Source organism: Pleurodeles waltl, chromosome 5 (genome assembly GCF_031143425.1).
Source record: "Pleurodeles waltl isolate 20211129_DDA chromosome 5, aPleWal1.hap1.20221129, whole genome shotgun sequence".
In the NCBI taxonomy this organism is placed as follows: Eukaryota; Metazoa; Chordata; class Amphibia; order Caudata; family Salamandridae; genus Pleurodeles; species Pleurodeles waltl.
In genome coordinates, this window is record NC_090444.1 from 1,419,656,312 (window position 1) to 1,419,676,977 (window position 20,666).

Consider the following 20,666-nt stretch of genomic DNA (forward strand, 5'->3'; position numbering starts at 1 on the left):
AATTATCTGGTAGAGACAATGGGCCTAATTTAGAACTCGGCGGCTGAGTTACTCCACCACCGTCGTGACGGAGTAACTTGTCTGCTGAGTTCTAAATCAAGCCAAATATCTAGCCACAGATTCCTTACTGATGCAGTGTCAACTTCCGGGCTGCTAGCAGTTTCAGGGACTGCTCCCTCAAAGCCTTCAGTGTCATGGCCAGCAGTCCGAGTACAACTTGGAGTCGTGGTCAAGCTCGAGACATCATAAAGAGACCAAATGGGCATCTGTAACTGACATAGCGTGGTGATAAGCGCCACATGGGTTAAACCCTGTCTTCCTCAAAGACACCCTCGACACATTGAAAAAAGAATTCCACAAAACATCAAAAAAGTTCAGTCAAAAGCCGACAGAGGGGTAGCTCTTCCCAGATCGGTGCTAACTGTCACTGATAGAAAAGAACTGACATCTGTGCGCTGAGGTGGCGTATCTATAGGTGACCGCAATGTTACTACCAGTATGTAAGACAATGCATGGATCAGAACAAAGCCACCTACTGGCGTACAGGGGTACTGCTCACAAAAAATCTTCTGGATCCAGTCTGATGCCTACGGAAACTCAAAGGTAGGGAATCTGCAGCTAGAGATCTCTATCTGATCATAGTCGTAGTGAGACAAAATGGGTCTCTATTCCAGGGGAGGCTCCTCCCTAAGGGCAGAGGAGCATCATCCCCCCCTTGCCAGCAGCAGCCACTGCAAATCCGTTCATAAGGAAGGGATAATAAACTGTGTTTATTATCCCTTCCTTGTGAAAGGGGTGGGGCATTGGGGGTGACGAGCAGAGGGGAGTGCACTGTGCACTACCCTCAGAGCGCATGTGTGTTTGGCCGGCCATCTCAGGCCGGCCAAACACACATGTGCACAGGGCTCTCTGCAGCCCAGCAACAATGTTGCTGGGCTGCAGAGAGCCTGCACAGGCTTCTAGTCTGCCCCAGCCAATCTTGACTCCGCTCTGAGCCTGTGCCTGCAGCCTGCAAACATCGGAGGAGAGGAGCGACGGAGGAGGTAAGAGGGTTTTTTTAATGTAATTTTTATACCCACTGGATCTCCCTCTGCACCCCCCGTGCCACCGACCTCGCTCTTTTCACACAGTGCGAGCCGCGACTGCTCGACTCAGCCTACTTTTGTGATTAGAGTGATTGTCAATTGGATCTTAAGTCAGCCTACAGGATAGTAACAATGCAGTGTAAACATATTCAGTCCCCGGATTTTATTGACTTTAATGGTTTCGCCTGATTTATTTCTGCTTTTGTAAAAGAACACCCAATGAGTGATCCGCTTGTCCCCTAGGTTGGCTGGTGGCATTTTGTTTATGCACTGGAGACAAGAGTTCTCAAATGTGTTCTTGCTTGAGCTGGTGGACTAGTTGCTTGAGAATTGTAGTGTAAATGTTATTTGCATAATTTATTCTACTGTACAATGCTGGTTTTTAATTTTTGAGAATTAGTAATGTGTTGCATGTTTTTTGTGTGGCAGGTTTTTCACTTGGTAATTTTGATGAAATGCATTATTTATCTTTTTATATGTCCCGTGTTCATAAGTGCTGCCTTTCCTTTTTATTTTGCATGTTAATTTATATGGTATTCCTTTTTTTATCTTAAACGTTCCGATTGTATGCAACTTTTACAGTCAACTAATGATTTACATGTTTACCTTGGTACAGTGTATATTGATGTCAGTTTCACAGTTAGCAGGTTTCTATTTCAGGGACCAGAGTAAAATGCTTCTTTGTCTGTACAGTTAGCGTTACTTTCTCATGCTTTCCTTTTAGCACTGCTTTTAAATTGAATTTTACAAAGCTACGAGAGGAGAAACATTAACCACAGTTTTGGCACGCAGCATGTCGGCACACCAGTTGAAGGGTCGGAGCTGCTTTAAAAATAATTCTTTCTAATTGCTCCTAAAAGAGAGTTAAGCTTTGGCATCAACAAAGTGACTTTTGTTTTACTGTTAGTTTTTTATAAACATGAACCTAAACATTCTTTGTTAAAAGAGTTATAAGTATTTATTTGTGTAGCCCCTGTAGGCAGATTAGTAGTTAAGGCACTATGGGCCAGATGTAGGAAGGCATTAGCGCCTCGCAAACGGCAAAAAACGCCATTTGCGAGGCGCTAATGCCCTCACGCGATGCAGAAACACATATTGCGAGTCAACCGACTTGCAAAATGTGTTTCAGACTCGCAAATACGAAGGGGTGTTCCCTTCCTATTTGCGAGTCACACCGCGATGTAGAGTTGATTTGTGACCGCGAAAACGGTCGCAAATCAACTCACAGTTACCATCCACTTGAAGTGGATGGTAACTCATTCGCAAACGGGAAGGGGTCCCTATGGGACCCCTTTGTGAATGCTCACAATAATATTTTTTCAGAGCACGCAGTGGTCCTACTGCCTACTCTGAAAAAACCGAAACCAAAAGGTTTCGGTATTTTTTCTATTTGCAGCTCGTTTTCCTTTAAGGAAAACGGGCTGCAAAGAGAAAAAAAACTGCTTTAATGAAAAGCAGGTACGGACATGGTGGTCTGCTGTCTCCAGCTGGCCACCATCCCCGGGAGTGCCTAGACTCGCTATGGGGTCGCAAACTGCGAACCACCTCATAAATATTTATGAGGTGGGTCTTTGCGACCCCATTGCGAGTCTCAGAAGGTGTCTAAGACACCTTTCTGCATTTCCTTTTGCGAGGTGCAAATTGCGAGTCCCAGCGACTCGCAATTTGCTCCTCGCAAAAGGAAACCTACCTACATCTGGCCCTATGCCTCTCCTTCCAAAACTGATGAAGGTTTGTGTGAGAAAAAAGTACTGTTTTTATTGTAAGATAATATTTCTTTATGGCAAGGTATTGAAAATTGGCCCTCTCTGAAGGGTTACCCCAACCTTTTTGCCTTCCTCCTTCTCTTTTTCTGACCTTGGTTTTATTGGCTTTAGGATTATGTGCACCTTACCACTACTAACCAGTGCTAGAGTGCCTGTGCCCTCACTTGAAAATGTAGTCACATTGGCTTATCCGCAAGTGGCATATTTAATTTACTTGTATGCCCCTTCTAAACTGGCATACCATATACCCAGGGTCTGTAAATGAAATGCAACTGGTGGGCCTGCAGCACTGATTGTGCCACCAACTGAAGTAGCCCTTTAAACATGTCTCAGGCCTGCCACTGCAAAGCCTGAGTGTACAGTTTGACTGCCACCACAACTTGGCATTTAAAACACCTTGCCAAGCCTTAACCTCCCCTTTTACTACATACAAGTAACCCCTAAGGTAGGCCCCAGGTAGCACATAGGGCAGGGTGCTATGTAACTAAAAGGTAGGACCTGTGCTTTTACATTTTACATGTCCTTGTAGTGAAAACCCCTTAAGTCATTTTTCATTACTGTGAGGCCTACTCCTCTCATAGTTTACCACTGGGAATTCCTTACTAAATGTTTAAAGTGTAAATCCTGATTAGAAAAGAGTAGGTGTGTCATGTTTCATATCTTTGGAATGGTAAAGATAAATATTCTTTACTGGAAAAGGTGAATGTAACCGTTCTATTTTTGAAATGCAACCTTTAAAAAGAGGACATTTCTCTGCACTTACAGCTGTGTGCCTGCAACCTGTCTCCAACACATGCCTGGGGTGGATAACTACACTTTGTGCATTTCATCTAGAGAGCCACAAACACAGGAAGGTGAGGTGTGTCTGAGTGCTCACTTGCATTCATCTCTGTTCTAATGGCTCTTCCTGGACAGGAAGAGCAGAAAGGGCTAACACTTACACCTGAATAAGTAGGGCTACTTACTCCCTACTGATATTCTGGAGCCAGGGATGAGTAAGAAAGGACAGTTGTGCACTTCAAAGACCCTTCTTTGAAGTCACTCCCACTTTAAAGGCACATTTGGATATAAGTACTGGGTCTCTGACCCCACTAAATCAGACATTTCTGATCCGACAACTAGACTCTGTCAGAAGAACTGCTGTGTTGCATCAAGGACGGCCACTCTGCTAGACTGCTCACCTGCAAGGACTGCTTTTCTGCTGTGCTGCACCGCTGCCTTCTGCTCTCTAACCTTGCGGTGGGAGAGCTCGACTCCACCTTGCACCCTCAGTGATCTCCAAGGGAATATCAAAGTTTCTACCCCTGCTCCTGTGCCTGGGTTACTGGAAGAGGACCCAGATACTTGCACCAGCAAAATCAACGCATGTCCTGCCTGCTGGAAGCGGCACCCAATGCCATCGACCCAATTGCAGGAGTAAAACTGGTGGTTGCGCTTGGGGTCCCGAGCAGCACTTCTGGAACCGCTGCATTGACAGATGCATCCCATGCCTGCTGAAAGCAGCTCCTGGTGCATCAGCGTCAATACAGCACTGGAACCACTGCATCGCTGCTATTGCTGAAGGAAGTTCAACTCATCCTCTTGACAGTGTGCAGAAACCCAGTGTATCGGCTTCAGAATCAAGGCATTGCGGCTTCAACGCTTTTCTTCGGAAACTAACGCATTGCCACCAACATGTGTGAAAAATCAACTCATCCCTCAACTGCAGAAGTGACATAGACGCATCTACCAATGTATCGACCCCACATCTTGTGCTTGCGACCAGGATCAAGGTACTCAGTTCCTCGGGCCTCTGTGGCTCCTGTTTCCAGCCCATGCTCCATTGTGGTCGGCTTGAACTGTTGACTTTGCCCTGGTCCAGTGTGACCTCAGGTAACCCGTAAAGCGCTATTTGCTTCTAAGCAAAAGAACTCTTTTTATCCTTTAAAAAGGAATAACTCAACTTCTACTGCTGTCGTTTTGGTCTTGATTTATTTTAAAAATTATTGTCTATTTTTCTAAACCTCTGTGGAGTCTTTTTGGGATGTTTTCATTGTGTTACTTATGGTAAGAGTGGCATGAATTCCCCTGAGTGCGTACAAGGCAATAATCATATTGTAAACAAGTAGCACAAAGCACATTAATTTAAGGGCAGGTTTCTGCCGAATAAATATTTATTGGCAGTTCTAAGGTATTAAGCTTTAACATTACTCAAAATTATTCTTTCCTTGTTCGATTGGTTTTCCCACGAACTTAGCATTGCTAAGAAAAGACAGTGGGGAAGAGTTAGTTACTCTCTAAGGCTACTATGAATAACTACTTTATTTTTTAGTGTCTGTGCTTGGGTTGCATAGGTTTTGTGTTTTTGTATGCGCTTTTTTGCACTGCTATATTTATGTTTGCTACTTAAGTCTTTAAATACTAAACATGTACCTTATTCCCACGTTCGTAGTTTTGCTTACTGTATACATTGATTAAATAAGCAAGCATAAGTCTTTTTTATTGCAGGCCAGGCTACTGACTGGCATAACATGAAATTCCTTGTCTTATAAATGACTTTCCTTTTTCAATAACTAAATCACAAAGAAAACATTTTCACGCTTCCTTGTTGCGTTCTTCTATGAAAAGATGAAATGTTCTACTGTCCACCGGGACAGCACTAGAGAAAGTGGCACGCTGTAGTATAGATCACTTATTGTAATTCAATCAATAACTTCCAATATTACACTCACCTCAAGAAGCATTTCTTTAGATAATGCCCGTCCTTGCCTTCCCAGGTTATTTCTTAAAAGTTAATACAATTATATCTACTACTGTTTTTTGGTAGCTATCTTGTATCTTTTTACAGTAACCACCACTTCCTAAGCTATTATATTTGCATTTCTATAGCAAAATCATATCCCTCAGGAGGCCCATTACACCCCAGGATTGCTCTACAAAACTCTACAAACAAATGCGCTTAAACGCGGTAATTAGCTCCTATCTTTCGGCTGATTCATTATATGCTGCATGATGAGGTTTATCCTACCGCCATCACTCCGTGGTTTTATATATGCACTTTAAATAACGCCTGTCCTCAACTTATTGGATTTGTTGTATTTCTGCAGTGTCTCTCTTCCTAAACAATACCTGACCCTTTATACTCAAAATCTCTTAATTAGAATTTCAAAAAGAGAGTGCAGTACAACAGTGTACCAGTGTATACAGGTCAGGCCTCACACCAGACAGCCATCATATAAAAGTGTACAGGAACACAGTTTAATAGGCTTACCATAGCGTGAGTAGTTACAGTTTGGATTTGACACTGCTGTAAAGGTATGGATGTGCCACGAGAAATGAAAAAACAGAGGTCAAACAAGAAAGGGGAAAGGGGAGGAGAAGTGGACAGAAGGAAAGGCCAAAGTAGGGGAAGGGCAGTGGACAAGCCTTGAGTCATAATCATAACAGTTAATATGAAAAAAACACTGTAAGAAATGGGGTCTTTTAGTTGGCAGTCAGGTTTCCCCCTGTCCAAGCAAGGACCCTCACTTCAGTCAGGGTAAAAGAGAATCACCCTCAGTTATCCCCTGCTCACCCCCTTGGTAGCTTGGCACGAGCAGAAGGCTTAACTTCAGAGTGCTAGGTGTAAAGTATTTGTACCAACACACACAATAACTCAGTGAGAACACTACAAAATGACACAACACAGGTTTAGGAAAACAGAAAATATTTATCTAAGCAAAACAAGACCAAAATGACAAAAATCCACAATACACAAGTCAAGCTATCACTTAAAAAACAAAAGGAGTCTTCATGTAGTTTTAAACACAACGCTAACGCTGTTAGCATGAGAATGTACCTTGGGTGCGACAAAAATAACCCTGCACGGGCGAATGTGCATCAAAAAGGGCTTGCAATGCGTTGATTTTACTTACAAGCGAGACCTAGCGCTGTTTCTCCTTCAGTCGGGTCGTTGTGCGTCATTTCTTCTCTCTGCAGAAGAGCGATGCGTCGATCTGGTCAGCACTCTCAGGTCAGGCAGGCCTTGCGTCATTTTTAAAAGCCTAGCGGTGTTTGCGTTAGAAATTCAGCCGCACAATGGTCTGAAAACCTCTAAGCGCGGGTTGAGATCTCACCGTTCTCCATCAGAGTTGCGACGATCATTTCCCCGCACAGCGGTCTCTGTGTGGATTTCTCACTCTTGGGCTTCCGGCTTCTCTTCTCAGGGTCCCAGGAACTGGATGGGCACCACCTGGCAGAGTAGGAGTCTCTCCAGAGGCTCCAGGTGCTGGCAGAGAGAAGTCATTGCTGTCCCTGAGACTTTAACAGGAGGCAAGCTCTAAATCAAGCCCTGGGAGATCTTCACAAGAAGGAAGGCAACACAAAGTCCAGTCTTTGTCCTCTAGCACAGGCAGAAGCAGCAACTGCAGGATAGCTTCACAAAGCACAGTCACAGGCAGGGCAGCTCTTCTTCCTCAGCTCTTCAGCTCTTCTCCAAGCAGAGGTTCCTCTTGGTTTCCAGAAGTGTTATAAAGTCTGTGGTTTTGGGTGCCCTTCTTACACCCATTTTGCCCATTGAAGTAGGCTTACTTCAAAGAAAAGTCTCTCTTGTTTGTGAAATCCTGCCTTGCCCAGGCCAGGCCCCAGACACACACCAGGAGGTTGGAGCCTGCATTGTGTGAGGGCAGGCACAGTCCTTTCAGATGTGAGTGACCACTCCTCTCCTCCCTCCTAGCACAGATGGCTCATCAGGAAATGCAGACTATACCCCAGGTCCGTTTGTGTCACTGTCTAGTGAGAGGTGCAACCAGCCCAACTGTCAAACTGACCCAGACAGGGAATCCACAAACAGGCAGTCACAGAAATGGTTTAAGCAAGAAAATGTCCACTTTCTAAAAGTGGCATTTTCAAACACACAATCTTAAAATTAACTTTACAAGTCTAACATAAACAAACTCAACAATAAACATCTAGGTCAGGATGGTCAGTGATGTGGCATCCAAGTGTACTAGCATCTTTATAACGGGAGAATAACAGCCCACTTGGGTAGGTAGAGTTTGAGTGAGAGTGTCAAGCAAAAAGCTGAAGTGCCCTGTGTTAGGTGGGTTAAAGCAAGTGAATTCAATCCGGGTAAGGTATTGTATTAGGGAGTGTTATAGTGACTGGAAATTGGTTTCAGTCTTATTGGGGTTATGGGAGATCTGCTCCATTGCCATGACATGCCAGAGGCAAAAGAACCACTGGGCCAGGGATAAAAGAGTGGCTTCTTCCAATTTAGAGCTAGTAGCTGCCGGGCCACTTGGAGCCTGTAGCTAATAAGTTGCCAGTCTGCACTAGCCATGGCCTCCAGTTTCAGTGGGGGGAAAAAAGAATGACTGTAGCGTATGTGGAAGGGAGTGAGAATCCTACTGTGGCCCTGATGTGACTCAAAATCTTCTATTAATATGTGGTAATGAGTCTTCAAGACCACCAGATGTGATAGGCATCGCTTTTCTCTATACGGCATTTCCAGCATTGAAGAGTAGCACAGGTTATATTGCAGAAAGACGGGCCGGGGTGTAATACCAGCTGAACATAAGTTTGTATGCTGTCTCTTGGAGCGAAATGGTGCAATATGTTTTAGGAATATCCCACCAGCGGGCATCCCATTGCTTAGGTGAGATACCCTCCGTGATGGCAGTGTTTCACCTGTCCTGATATGGATAGATCTGTGGCAATATCAAATGTTGTAGTGTGGCATATGTCTTGGACATGAGCCCACAAGAGCCATTGTACGCTCTCACTAGTGTTTCGAAGTTGGCATATGGTCCATAGACGTTTGGGTATATGTAATGATGAAGCGCCCAATGTTGCAGCTGACAATATTGCAATCAAGCTGTCTCTGGCAGTGTGTAGTCTCCTTTACAGTGGTCGAATATTTTAATGGATGACCCAGCAAAGAGCTCCAGCAGAGTCCTGCAGCCCCCCTCACTTCAGCAGTGGAGGGAGTGAGCAGCTATCGCTGGAGTGAAGCCAGGGTTGCATGCAATCAGGGTGTTAGGAGAGGGGAAGGTAGTAAGACCTTTCTATAGAGCTATCTTGTCCCATATTTCAAAGACAGTACTATTAGGGGTAGCTAGGTACAAGCTGCATGAATGGGCATGTTAAGGCAGCCAGGCAAGACCCACAAAGGTTTACAGGCAACTGCCCTGTCCATGTGGAACCAGTGCTCCTCGCTTTCTCTCACCACCCATTCAGAGACACAACGCAGATAGGAAGTCCAGTAATATTCAAACAGGATGGGGCAAGCCAGGCCTCCCCGTCTCAATGTTGCATCAGGAGAGCGTGGATATGTGGGCTTCTTCCAATTCCAATCAAAAGCCTTGATGTCCCTTTGTAAACTGATGATATCTTCTTGTGGGATTGGGGTAGGCAGCATCTGGAAAAGATAAGGAGCCCGTGGGAGAGTATTCATCTTGATAACGTTGATTTGTTCCAGCCAGAAGACATGGAGGGACTTTCGCTTCCTTAGATCTTGCTGGATGTAGTGGCACAAGGACAGCCAGATCACTTGCGTCCAGAAGCAGAGCTTGGGGGTGATATTAAGGCCTAGGTACCTGATCTTGTCAGAGGACCATTGGAATGGTACCAGTTTTTGTAGGCCAGGGAACTCTTGTGCTGGAATGGTGAGATTCAAGGCACTTAATTTAGATATTTTAATTTTAAAACGTGCCCCCTTCTCAAATGCAGTATAGCAAGCAACCACCGCTGGAAGAGAGACAGTTGGTTGTGTAAGAGTAAGAAGAAGGTCATCCATAAACATGCTGATTTTATGTCTTCTGCCCCCAAAGGGGAAACCTACTATCCGGTTTGTTTGCCTCACAGTGATAGCAAGTGGTTGCACGGCCAGGGCAAACAAGAGGGGTGACAGAGGGTGTCCTGTCTCATTCCCCTACAAATAACTATAGGTGGGGTTTGCCATACATTAACACAGATCATATGGGCAGCCATAGGACACATTCCTATCTTGTGCAAGACCACATGGAGAAAAGACCAGATCACTCTGTCTAAGGCCTTCTCCACATCATGCAAGGGAAAGTATGCTGGAATGTTATAATGCTGTGCCTTCTCCAGAAGGTGTGCTATGCGAGAAACTTTGTCTGCCCCCTGCCTACTACAGATTAAACCCCCTTGATCAGGTTCAATAAGCCTCAGGAGCTAGCACTCAAGCCTGGTAGCCAGTATGTTGGTAAAAACCTTAGCATCCATGTTCAAGAGAGCTATGGGGCGGTAAGAGGCCCAAAGCATCAGATCTTTACCAGGTTTGGGTATTAGGGTTATTGCAGCCTCTGCCATAGAGGGCATAAGGCCGTGTATCCGCTGTGAAGGATTTAAACAGACGCACCAAGAGGTCCTTTAGTTCCAGTAGGAACACTAGATAAAAACCCACTAGGAGCCCATCGGGCACACTGTCTTGCCAAGGGGAAGGCACCAAAGAGTCTGATTGGCACATCAAGGAGTTCAGCATGTTGTGGGTTCAGTGGTTCCCATTCACAAGCGGAGAGATAGTCCTCTACCAAATTTGGCAATACCTCTTTGCAATTATATACGGTCTGATAGAAGTCCTGGTCGCTGCTTTTACTGCTCCCAGATCGCCCAGCCCTCAGTTTCAGTGCATTGCTTTGCTATGTGTGCTTTACCCTGCGCCTGGCATAGTCTACGTGCCAGTGATACTCCTACCTTGATACCCCCTCAGAATACCGCTGTTGCAGTGCCAGAAGGGAGCATGTTGCCCTATTCGTTCTGTGTGCCCGTAATTGGCCAAGCAAGATGGCCAGTAGTCTCTTATTGCTCAGGCTATGGGTAATTTTTTCCTGCCTTTCCAGCATTTTAATCTCCGCTGTCAGGTTGGATTCAACTAGGCATTGCTCCCTTCCATGTGCTATATCGCTATGGAGGAGGTCACCCCTCGGATCTTTGCCTTAAACCCATTCCATACCATAGGTAGAGGTGTATCCAGTAAAGAGTTCAGTGCAAATTAGTCCATGATTCCCTTGCGGCTCTTGACGACATTCACTGGGTCCTGCAGGACATGTGAGGGTAAATGCCAATGCGGGGCCATCGGGGCACGGTGTGAGCATCAGTCAAAGTCAGTTCAATATGGGCATGGTCAGAGATAGAGATGTCAGAGATTTTTTGCTGATTCAAGGTGCTGAAGGAGGGAGTGCATGATCAGAACATGATTAATACGAGAGTATCACATGTGGACATGTGAGTACAACTAGTAGTCCCATGCATCAGGGTGTTTATAGCCTCAGGAGTCTACAAGCCCTAAGTCAGTGAAGTCCCTCTTTAGCTGAGCCGACATTACTCCCGCGCCCTGGTAGGTGGTAGCATTCCTCTCAAGCTTTGGGCCCCGTACCAGATTGAGGTCTCCGCAGACTATAATGTCATCCTTCACCTCTGTCAGTTGCTCCCTCAGTATAAGCCTAAAATAAGCGTCTTGTGCAGTGTTTGGAGCATATATGTTAAGTATTGTGAGTCATTGTTTGCCACGGAGCAGATGTAATGTTAAGTAGTGCCCCTGTAAGGGCCATATGTACAAACACATTTTCCCACAGACACAGAATAGGTAAAACCCTTTACTACATCTGGCCCTAAGTTCTTTATTGCCTTAGTAACAGAAGTGCACAACCCGTTTACATAGCATACACACTCCCGGTGTTTTAGTATCAGTCTCCTGGAGGCATAAGATATCAGGATCATGTTGGAGTATATACCGCCAGACCTGCAAATGCTTGTTTGGGAGTTTAGACAATGAAAATGTAGGGAAATTAGTACCCACCATTGTTGCCTACTTATGGGAGAGCTTGTGGGGTCATTATTCCACCCGAATCCTCATCCAAGAGTGTGGAAATGCAGTAAAAGGGTTAGAACCGTGGTCCCTCCACTTCATAGGCTGCCACATCGTGACGAGCATGTGGTCGGTACCTGCCAGGTGATAAAGTGTTCCCCAGGGTGGGCAGAGAGTACAAATAAAACCTAGGCCTGACCTGGTGGAATCATGGGGGGCACAAAAATAGCAATACAAAGACAGCAAAACATATATCGACATCACTTGACCTGTGAAAGAAAAGGGGGTGAAACTAGTCCAACAAACCGTACCAAAATAGTCTAACATAGGACTGCATTCCATGGAGACAGCATGAACCTTCCTGTGTCCTGCTAGGGAAGTCACTCTCCTGGGGTGTGCATCCCCGAGGGTTGGCCATCCACTGTGGTTGTAGCGCAGGAGTCACTGTGGATGCCTTTCCAGGCCCCAGCCACCCAGTGCCTCCCAGCAAGCAAGAGGGCGGGTGAAAGCACTGTATTATCATGTGCAGAAAAGTGCAACCCAGCTCAAGAGTGCCGTCGCAATCATATGGATTCTGAAATTGAAGGAGCACGAGATGCCCCTCCACCCATGGTTTGGAGGTGATGAATAATTTCCTGTTTGGCTTCCTGGGACAAGGTTTCGACACAACATTTGTCCGGGCGCTGTTTCTTTACTGTGATCCACACCGGTTACAGTTTGTCTCAGTTGAGTCTGAAAGCTGGAGATGAGTCTCTTTCTCAGATATCTGCAGGGACACCCCATACACGTTTTGCCTCTACTAAGGAGCGTAAGGTGTGTCTCCTGTTTTGCGATGTGAAGATCAATGTGAAGGGATGTCCCCATTCATAACAGACTTCTAACTCTTGCAGATTGTCTGTGACAGGCCTAAAGTCTTGTCTGTGGCGTAAGGTGGTAGGAAATAAATCCTGATAGAGGTGAATGGTGTGGACTTTGTACACCAGTTCAGCTTTCTGTTGTGAGGCTTAAAGGATAGCCTCTTTCTCCTTAAAGAAATGGATACAGGTTAAAATGTCAGGCACCGACTCCAGGCATCCAGGAGCATAGGCCACCCAGTGTGCTCTATCAAGAACTGGTGTGGGAACATCATCCTTGCCCCTGATTGTGTGGAGAAGATTCATGGTGAAGTTCATGATGTAGTCCCCTTCTACTCCGTGTGGCAGGCCTCCTATCCATGTATTGTTCCCTGGGCTCCTGTGCTATAGGTCTTCTTGCTTTGCTTGCAAATCGATTTGCTATTCTTGCGCAATTCACTTGTCTCCATAGAGTTTCCTGGTCCTCAGATCTGGCGTCAACAGTGTGTTCCAGGTCACCAACATGCCCCTCAACGTCCTCCCCCAAGATCAGTGACATCTCTCTTGAGGTATCTAATACAGGACTTGAAATCTGCTTTAAGTGACCCTACTTCAGATCTTATCTCCTGCAGAAATTGGGCCTGATAGTCTTGCTAGATTGGAATTGTAGGAGGGTCGCATGGTGAAGGTGTTGAGTGGGGATCTGTTGTGTCTGCCTCTGTGGTATGCTGCTTGCTACACAGGGAGTTTGGAGCATACCATAGTTTCAAGGTACTAAGTTAGGTTCCAGGGATGAGGGTGTTCAGGTTTATACCTTTTGTCCTTAGCAGGAGGCAAAGTGGACACCACAGAACTCGTGCATGAGACAGTTTGATGGTGAACACGATGCAGAGCCCAGGGAGATCAGGTAATTACCCCTTACAGTGTGACGAGGCAGCAGTGGCTTTACCGGGGGGCAGAGGGCTGGAGCATAGAGAAGCATTGTAGGCCAGTAGCAAAGCCAGATGCCGGATCATCAGGTCTAGTTAGACCCTGCAGCCAGATTCGTGTTGAGGAAGATGCAGACCTGGAAACACTGTCCGGGGGGGCAGGGTGAGGGAGGAAGAGTCTGCCACGCCATAGGGCACCGTGCTGTGTGAAGCTGTGTGCCGGCTCGTGTAGCAAGTGAAAGCCACCAGGCCCCCCATTAAGGGATCCCGTTGGTGGCGCAGTTCGTGTACGAGCAGCATCCAGTGGGTACCTCTGCTGTCTGGGGTGTGATCAGCTGTAGCTCGGGGAAGAAAGGGGCTGGGATGTATAATCCCAGCTATTGTGCACTATTCCAGCTAGGGACACTTTCACCACCAGGGCACTGTGCCAGAGATATAGTCGTTGTTAGAGGGCCCCAGAAAGTTCTACTGAAGCTGTTGCAGGAGTTGTCGGTGTGCATAGGGGATGTGAACGAGTGTGCCCCTCCGCCTTTCACCCTCATGCCAGTCTCATGCCAGTCAGTCACACAGTCGATCAAGCACAAACGGCGTTGAGGCAGATACTACGCCCAAAGTGTTGCTCCAACTGTAAGAGTCTCGGGCAGCAGGACCAACGCTGCTGCTTGCGAACTGTGACACGGCTGCAATCTGCAAGGGCAGTGGGGATCACTCCCTTGGCCTGCAGGCCCAGGCTTTCCGTGCAAAACAGGCCCAGTTGAAGGTATGTGCAGCGGTGCTCCAATGCAGGCTGTTTTGTCGGCAGGCTGCGGCATGAAGGTAATTCAACGGGTGTCGGGTCCCTCACTTTGATGCAGTCGGTACAATGCAAGTGTGCTCCCCACTCAGCCGCCCGCCTTGAAGGTAAATTCGATCATCCGAGTCAGCTATGCGGAGGTGCGGTGGTTTCCTTGCTGGGTCAGGTCGTGTCTATCACCCAGGGTTTCGGGAGCTCTGTGGTGTGGCCAGGGAACACGTGTCTCTCAGGTCCTTCTTTAGTGGGTGGCTGATCCCATTCAGCCCTGCCAAGATGACAGCACTATGAGGACTAGGCTGTTGAAGAGCCCCGCTGTAAAATTGCCAAGACGAGATAGCGCAGCAAAATGAGGCCCCAGAGAGCGGCAGGGGACTTTTGAGGACACGTATCACAGTGTCCAAGTGTTAATCTGGGCCCCGGTGCTATGGATCACACTGGAACAGGCGCGAGGTTTCAGAGAGCTGCCAAAACATGTCTTACACCATTCTCGGCTAGGCCACACCCCAATACCTGACCCTTAACCCTCTTTAAGTGCTCGTTGTAGCCATTCTATAGTTCTGCCCCTCACACCAATGCACGCGGGCAATGCCGTCTCAATGAATATGTATTCACCGCACTCCTATCACTTTTGGTATCCTTTTAGCATTTGTTTGACCATTAACTTTTGAATGCTACAAAAAGTGAGGAGAAATACTGATTTGCCATTACACCACTATAAAAAAGTTTTTCTTTTTATAGGCCATGTGCTCAGATTGTAACGTAATGCACTGTATATCATTTCACCTTTGAAATAGGGGGTCTGCATTTAAAATTCTGTTTCAGGAAATGCATGGTTGCATTTTTTAAACAAAAATAAATAAATATCGTTTTTAAAAAATCTATTCGTTCATCATCATTTAAACATTAAAGTACTAAAGAAAAGACTAAAAAGTATAGAACACAATGGCAAGGCTATGCCTATTGGCTTTGCCATTGCTTGTTCTCCTTTACTTTAAAACTTAAGATTGAGCACTCCTACGTTGACCGTTTATTCACATACCCTTACAGTCAACTCAACATTATCCATTTCAATGCCTACACCACATTTAATCACATATATAAACTACAGTGCATTCGTCATGTTAGAACTCATCATAAAACTATGCTGTGGTCAGACGGGGGCAGAAAGTAGGCCGAGCCACTATAATAAAAGTGGGCCGCATTTGCGAATCAGAAAACTAAAGAAAGTGGCCTACTTTTGCAAACCATGTCAGTTTTGAACTTGTAAAGACAAGATGTACATGTTTTGCAAGATATGTGTGATTGCATGCATTAATGCTTGCTGCAGGCAATGTTTGTGATAATACCAGAGTAAAACAATGAGCCCACTAGATTGTAAAACAGGTACACAAACAGGCAAAAAGTCTGGCTATTAACGGACTGATCGACCAGCCATCAGACAGTCCAACCCTGGTGACTATCTCTCCCTCTTAAAACGTGCTCTTTGCAGCTCATGCACTAACTTGGAAAAATACAAGTTAAACATATGCACATTAGACAGTGCAAAGGCAAACATGCATTTGCAATGCAATGGGTCTCGCATTTCCTTGAGTTAGATCTATTAGCATTGTAAATTCCTAACTGACTTTTCTTGCCACATGAACTGAAAATGAAAAGTAAAACAGTTTCACATAAGCGAGCCAACAGCCGCCATGAGAGTGAAGGAGACACACAAAACTAAACAGAAGTTTGCTAGCAGGCAAACGTACTGGCAAAAGTGCAATTATCCATGTAACTGGCAAAAGTGCAATTATCCATGTAACACGGTCAATGTCATGCAATGTGCTCGGCTACTGCCCAGCGAGATCGTGCTGCTTAGGAAAGAAAAAGAAAAAGTAGTCCAGAAGCCATTAAAAAAACACAGAGCCTTGTATGTTTTCAGTAGTTTTCCTGTGCTCTCAAGGAGGGCTACACACCAGAAAAGGCACGAAGTCTGCATGCCTTTTACCAATGAAATAAAGTGAATTTTAAAAGGCAAGCCCACGAACCAACCAAACAGATGGGCGTGACATGGGCGTAGTTAAAAGCCCACAGAGAAATTACAACCGGGGCCAAAGTGCCTGGTCGCCCAACCCTAAAAACAGGTGCTTAGTTCTGCTCTGAGCCATCACAGCTGTCCATGATATGTACCCATAACTCTGAACAACATAATATATTGCAAGGTACAAGCCATCTTAAACTTGCAACAATTCTTCATAGCCAATACTACGATCAATCCCTTACAGAATCCCAATTTTGAAGCCTTAATCATAAGCAACCAACATGGTCCAGTCACTAGCGACCCTGGTTTAGAATATACTGCATATATAATTTGGAAGAGAATATCAGAATGATTAACATACCTGCAAAGAATACTTAGAAGTATAAGATTATTCGCCTAGAACTGTCACTCTTGGAGCTGTAAATGAAATCACACAGAATCCCTGACTGATTAACTCAAATATATGAGGCAATAGTTAAGCTTGAGTAGCAACCCCAGTAATCAATCAATCAATCAATCAATCAATCAAATTTCTTAAGCGTGCTACTCACCCGGTAGGGTCTCAAGGCGCTGGGGATGGGGGGATTTATAACGCAGCATAGACTGTATTAAAGAGTCCACTGTTGTCAAGTCAGTGAAACTTAATGCATCAGAATCGTCTGCATGCTGGGTGTAAAGTTAACTTTCAACATATTTAGAATACAGTTTCTTCTTTCTTTTGTTTATCTGTTTTGCCAGTCTAATTTACTTTTTGCTTAGCTGGTTGTGCAATGGTTTCATCAGTTCACTTCACAGTATGGTACTAAGCATGACATTGATTAAATATACAGTGTCTGTTAGCAGAATACTGCACTTATAAAAAGTGCTATCAAAATTGCAATGTCCCTAACTGAATGAAAAGAAGCGTATTGTATGGGTATGAGAAGACCAAGGCTTAAATGTGAATCTCCAGACTACAGAGACCTGATAATGGTACCGGCGTGTTTTGCAGTATAACTCTCCACCAACGAGTCAAGAAAAAAACTATTTATAGTGATAACCTTTATACCTAGAAATAGAATGAAATGCCATCATATATTGCTTCGCAACAGTAATTGTAAGTTGACAGCATGAATGGAAAACACAAACTTAACGGGGCAGAGTATAGTTTGGCAAAATTACATTTCATAATATGTTTAACAATGAAACATTTTCTTAGTGGCTTATTAAAGTCTAACTGGGAGGGGCTGCCGTTCTGACGATTGGAAATTAAGTTTGTTTGGCCAGGAGAGGTAGTGAATTATTGAGAACAGAAAATACATTGTCCCTAACTGTTGAGAGGAGTACGGTCCTTCTACTGTATGAGTACCTTTAAGGACACAAGGTAAACACATTTTCCTTTTATCTTAGCAATCCATTTTGATAGGTGGAAATAAGCAATCACCAATTTAATAGTATCATATCAGATCTTGAATAATAAATATTTTCATTCCATGATCTATTAGCAACAGTACATAGTATGCTTCATTAAATATTTTTTGTAGTACGCAATACAAATGTATCACTGTAATAAAGAACAACGTGTTCTTCCGTTATTGACTATTTAGCTTAGTATTTTTTTTACACTACATACAATATGGATTACAAGACAAAAGAAAATAATTTTTCCCGTTAAGGATGTACCTTTCTTGCTCTGACAAATACTGACTGTCCACATCTCTGTGTCGTCGATCAACCGGACTTCGAGAGGCATCATGGTGTCTAGTTGGAGAACGTGATCTTCTCATTTGATGAATTTCATCTAAACTCCTAGAAAATTTCACAAAACAAGAAATGATTTTATTTTCAGTGTTTAATTATTCAAATCTACACTTCGCTCAGGGGTCAACCTCTACTCCAGTGTATTGAAATATTAAGTAGTTATTATAATTTCAGCAGTTATACATCTTTTTATATATTTTTTTACATGGTCAGAGAATTCATTCTGTGGAAAAAATCTCATAGGCAAACTCAAGTTCGATGAAAACAAGGCAATCCAAGATTCGATATGGGGTCCTTTAAAGTTAAATGCATGCAGCAAAACAGATGGTTAACAGTTATTCTGCCTACTATTTCTACTTTTGCACTTCGAAACTCTACATAAAAGCCCTGTTATGGGACTTAAATTTAAGATACAAGACCCCCCAACCCAAATGCAAAGTCAAGGCATTACCAGATAAATCAGGGAAACATCTGTGTGCATGTGAAGAAAACCACTATCACCAAATCAAATTCTTCAATCTATTGCGGACCTCCTCTCCCAAAATGTAACACACACACACACACATAGAGCGTGCGTTTGGGAGAGATACAGAGGGTAGTGCGAAAAAGAGAGAGAATACATAATGGGTAACTGAAATGTGTGCCTCTACTGCCATCGAGTGGTTCTGGTAACATTTATAAAACCACAAGGCCAAGGGACTGAAAACAAGGATTGGATGCAATGCCTTAGTCTAGGTGGAGAGGTGCTTTCATTCCACCTTTCGATAATGATACTGCCAGGCTCATCTCGGCTGAAGGTTTAGTCACAAAAATACCACGTGACGTCTTCCGCTTAGTTTCTTATCTTCTTACCGAATGGAAAAACATTTTCTAACAATAGATATGATTGGTGGTGACTTTTCTGTTACTATAACTCATTCCGCTTCTAATCAAATCATCCCCGTTGTCTCGAGATTCATAAACATGGGTAAGGCTGGTTAATATTGTTGCCACCATGTACTCCACCGCTCCAAATTCACAGCACAACAGACTTCAACTTTTCTCACATACAAACCGATGAAAAGTGAGGCCCTTTTAACTGGTTCCAAATTAAAGTTAGGTCACTAACTTTCTGTGTTGGAAGAACACATGTCCACCAATCACCGAAATGCACATATTGGCGATTGAGGATCCACAGAGACTCTAAAGATTTCACACATGAGAGGGTTGGGATTTTCAGTTGAAATACCTGTCAATCTGTGTGAGAGCGTTTGAGGTAAATTAAAATTAATGCAATTAACCTATAGAATAAACGTGTAGAGCTGAGACATTACAGTTTATAGCACATTTGTATAGTATGTTTAGAAGCTCTTTGTTTCAGTTTGCTTGAGAGAGGAAGTTGTCCTGTTCCCATGAGGACACCGCTGTACAGCTCCCATGAAAGGGAGCGTCTGAAAGGGAGTCAGATGTGACTTTGGCAGGTTTATAATGAACCCCAGCGAGTGCAGGAGGTCCGCCGTAGTCTGGACTTGCAAGACGATAGTCTTTTGGCGAGCCCACTTTTAACAGCCAGTTGTCGAGACATGGGAAGACTGACACCCATGATCTCTGCAGATGAGCTGCAACCACCGCCATCACCTTGGTGAACACCCGAGGGGTGCTTGTCAGACCAAAGGGGAGCATGGAAGACTGGAAATGCTTGTGGCTGACCGTGAACTACCATCCAATCTCCCAGGTTCAGGGCAGTTGGAGGCTGTGCCAATGTGAGGAATCTTGAATTACAACTTTCTGAGGAAGTAGCTGAGGGGTTGCAGGTCTAGGATAAGGCAAAGGTCTCCATCCTTCTTTGGCACAAAGAAGTAAAGGGAATAACAACCATAACCTACTTCTGGCATCAGAACCTTCTGCATGGCGCCCTTGGACTAGGGAGCTGCAACGAAGGGAAGGGAGTAGCATTTTTGGACTATTTACAGAGCTCACCTGTCTAATGTTATGGCTTGCCAGTGGAGCAGGTGATGGCATATCCTGCCCGAACTGGACATCTGTAATAATTTAAGGGCAGATTAGGAGGGTTTGGAGGCTGCAGCTGTGGGGGATGGTGGTGGACTGACCCGACCTCTGGCTGGCTGATCCATGAGGCATTGGAATACTGTGCCCTTTACCACTGATGGGCTGAGGAGCATGGCGGCTGGGTGGATATTGACATGGCTGGTAGCATCTTCCGCAGCCATGAATGGAGTGAAAAGTGGATTGGGGGTGTGGGGCAGAAGATAAGCCCAAGGACTGAGTCGTAGCCCAACTGTCTGTTTTGTCTCTGAAGAGGTGGAAGCCATTGAAGGGCATTTCCATCAAAGAAGATGTGACATCCCCTGAAAAGCCAGAAGTATGAAGCCAGGTGTGGTGCCTAAGGGCCACTACAGCAAATTGTGAATTTTGCTGCATCTTCCCTGTATGCCACAGCTTGAGAAGGCATGGCCCAGGCCTCCAGTATGCCATAGGCACTACTTGTGCAACTGTATCCCATGGAGCGTGGGAGTAGCTTCCCAAAAGGCATGCGGTATTCATGGACGCAATGCCAGGCTGGCAGAAGAAAACATTTTCTGCCTCTTGGATTACCTATCCAGTGAAGCAGTAGGGAATGTGCCAGGGTTGACATAGGCGATGGAGGACTGGACCACCAAACTCTTAGGGGTAGGGTAGGGTGTTGGTGAGGTCAATTGGGTCCCCAGA

The 20,666-nt window shown here is 44.9% G+C and overlaps 1 protein-coding gene across 7 annotated transcripts in view; it reads right to left on the minus strand.

Annotated features, from left to right (window-relative positions):
• The window catches only part of RIMS1 (regulating synaptic membrane exocytosis 1), a 2,255,956-nt gene that overhangs the window by 792,098 nt on the left and 1,443,192 nt on the right, over window positions 1–20,666 (minus strand). For all 7 annotated transcript variants that reach the window (XM_069235695.1, XM_069235694.1, XM_069235701.1 and 4 more), the window contains one exon: window positions 17,880–18,005. In XM_069235695.1, the coding sequence (XP_069091796.1) occupies window positions 17,880–18,005 (126 nt within the window). The remainder of the gene's footprint in view (window positions 1–17,879; window positions 18,006–20,666) is intronic.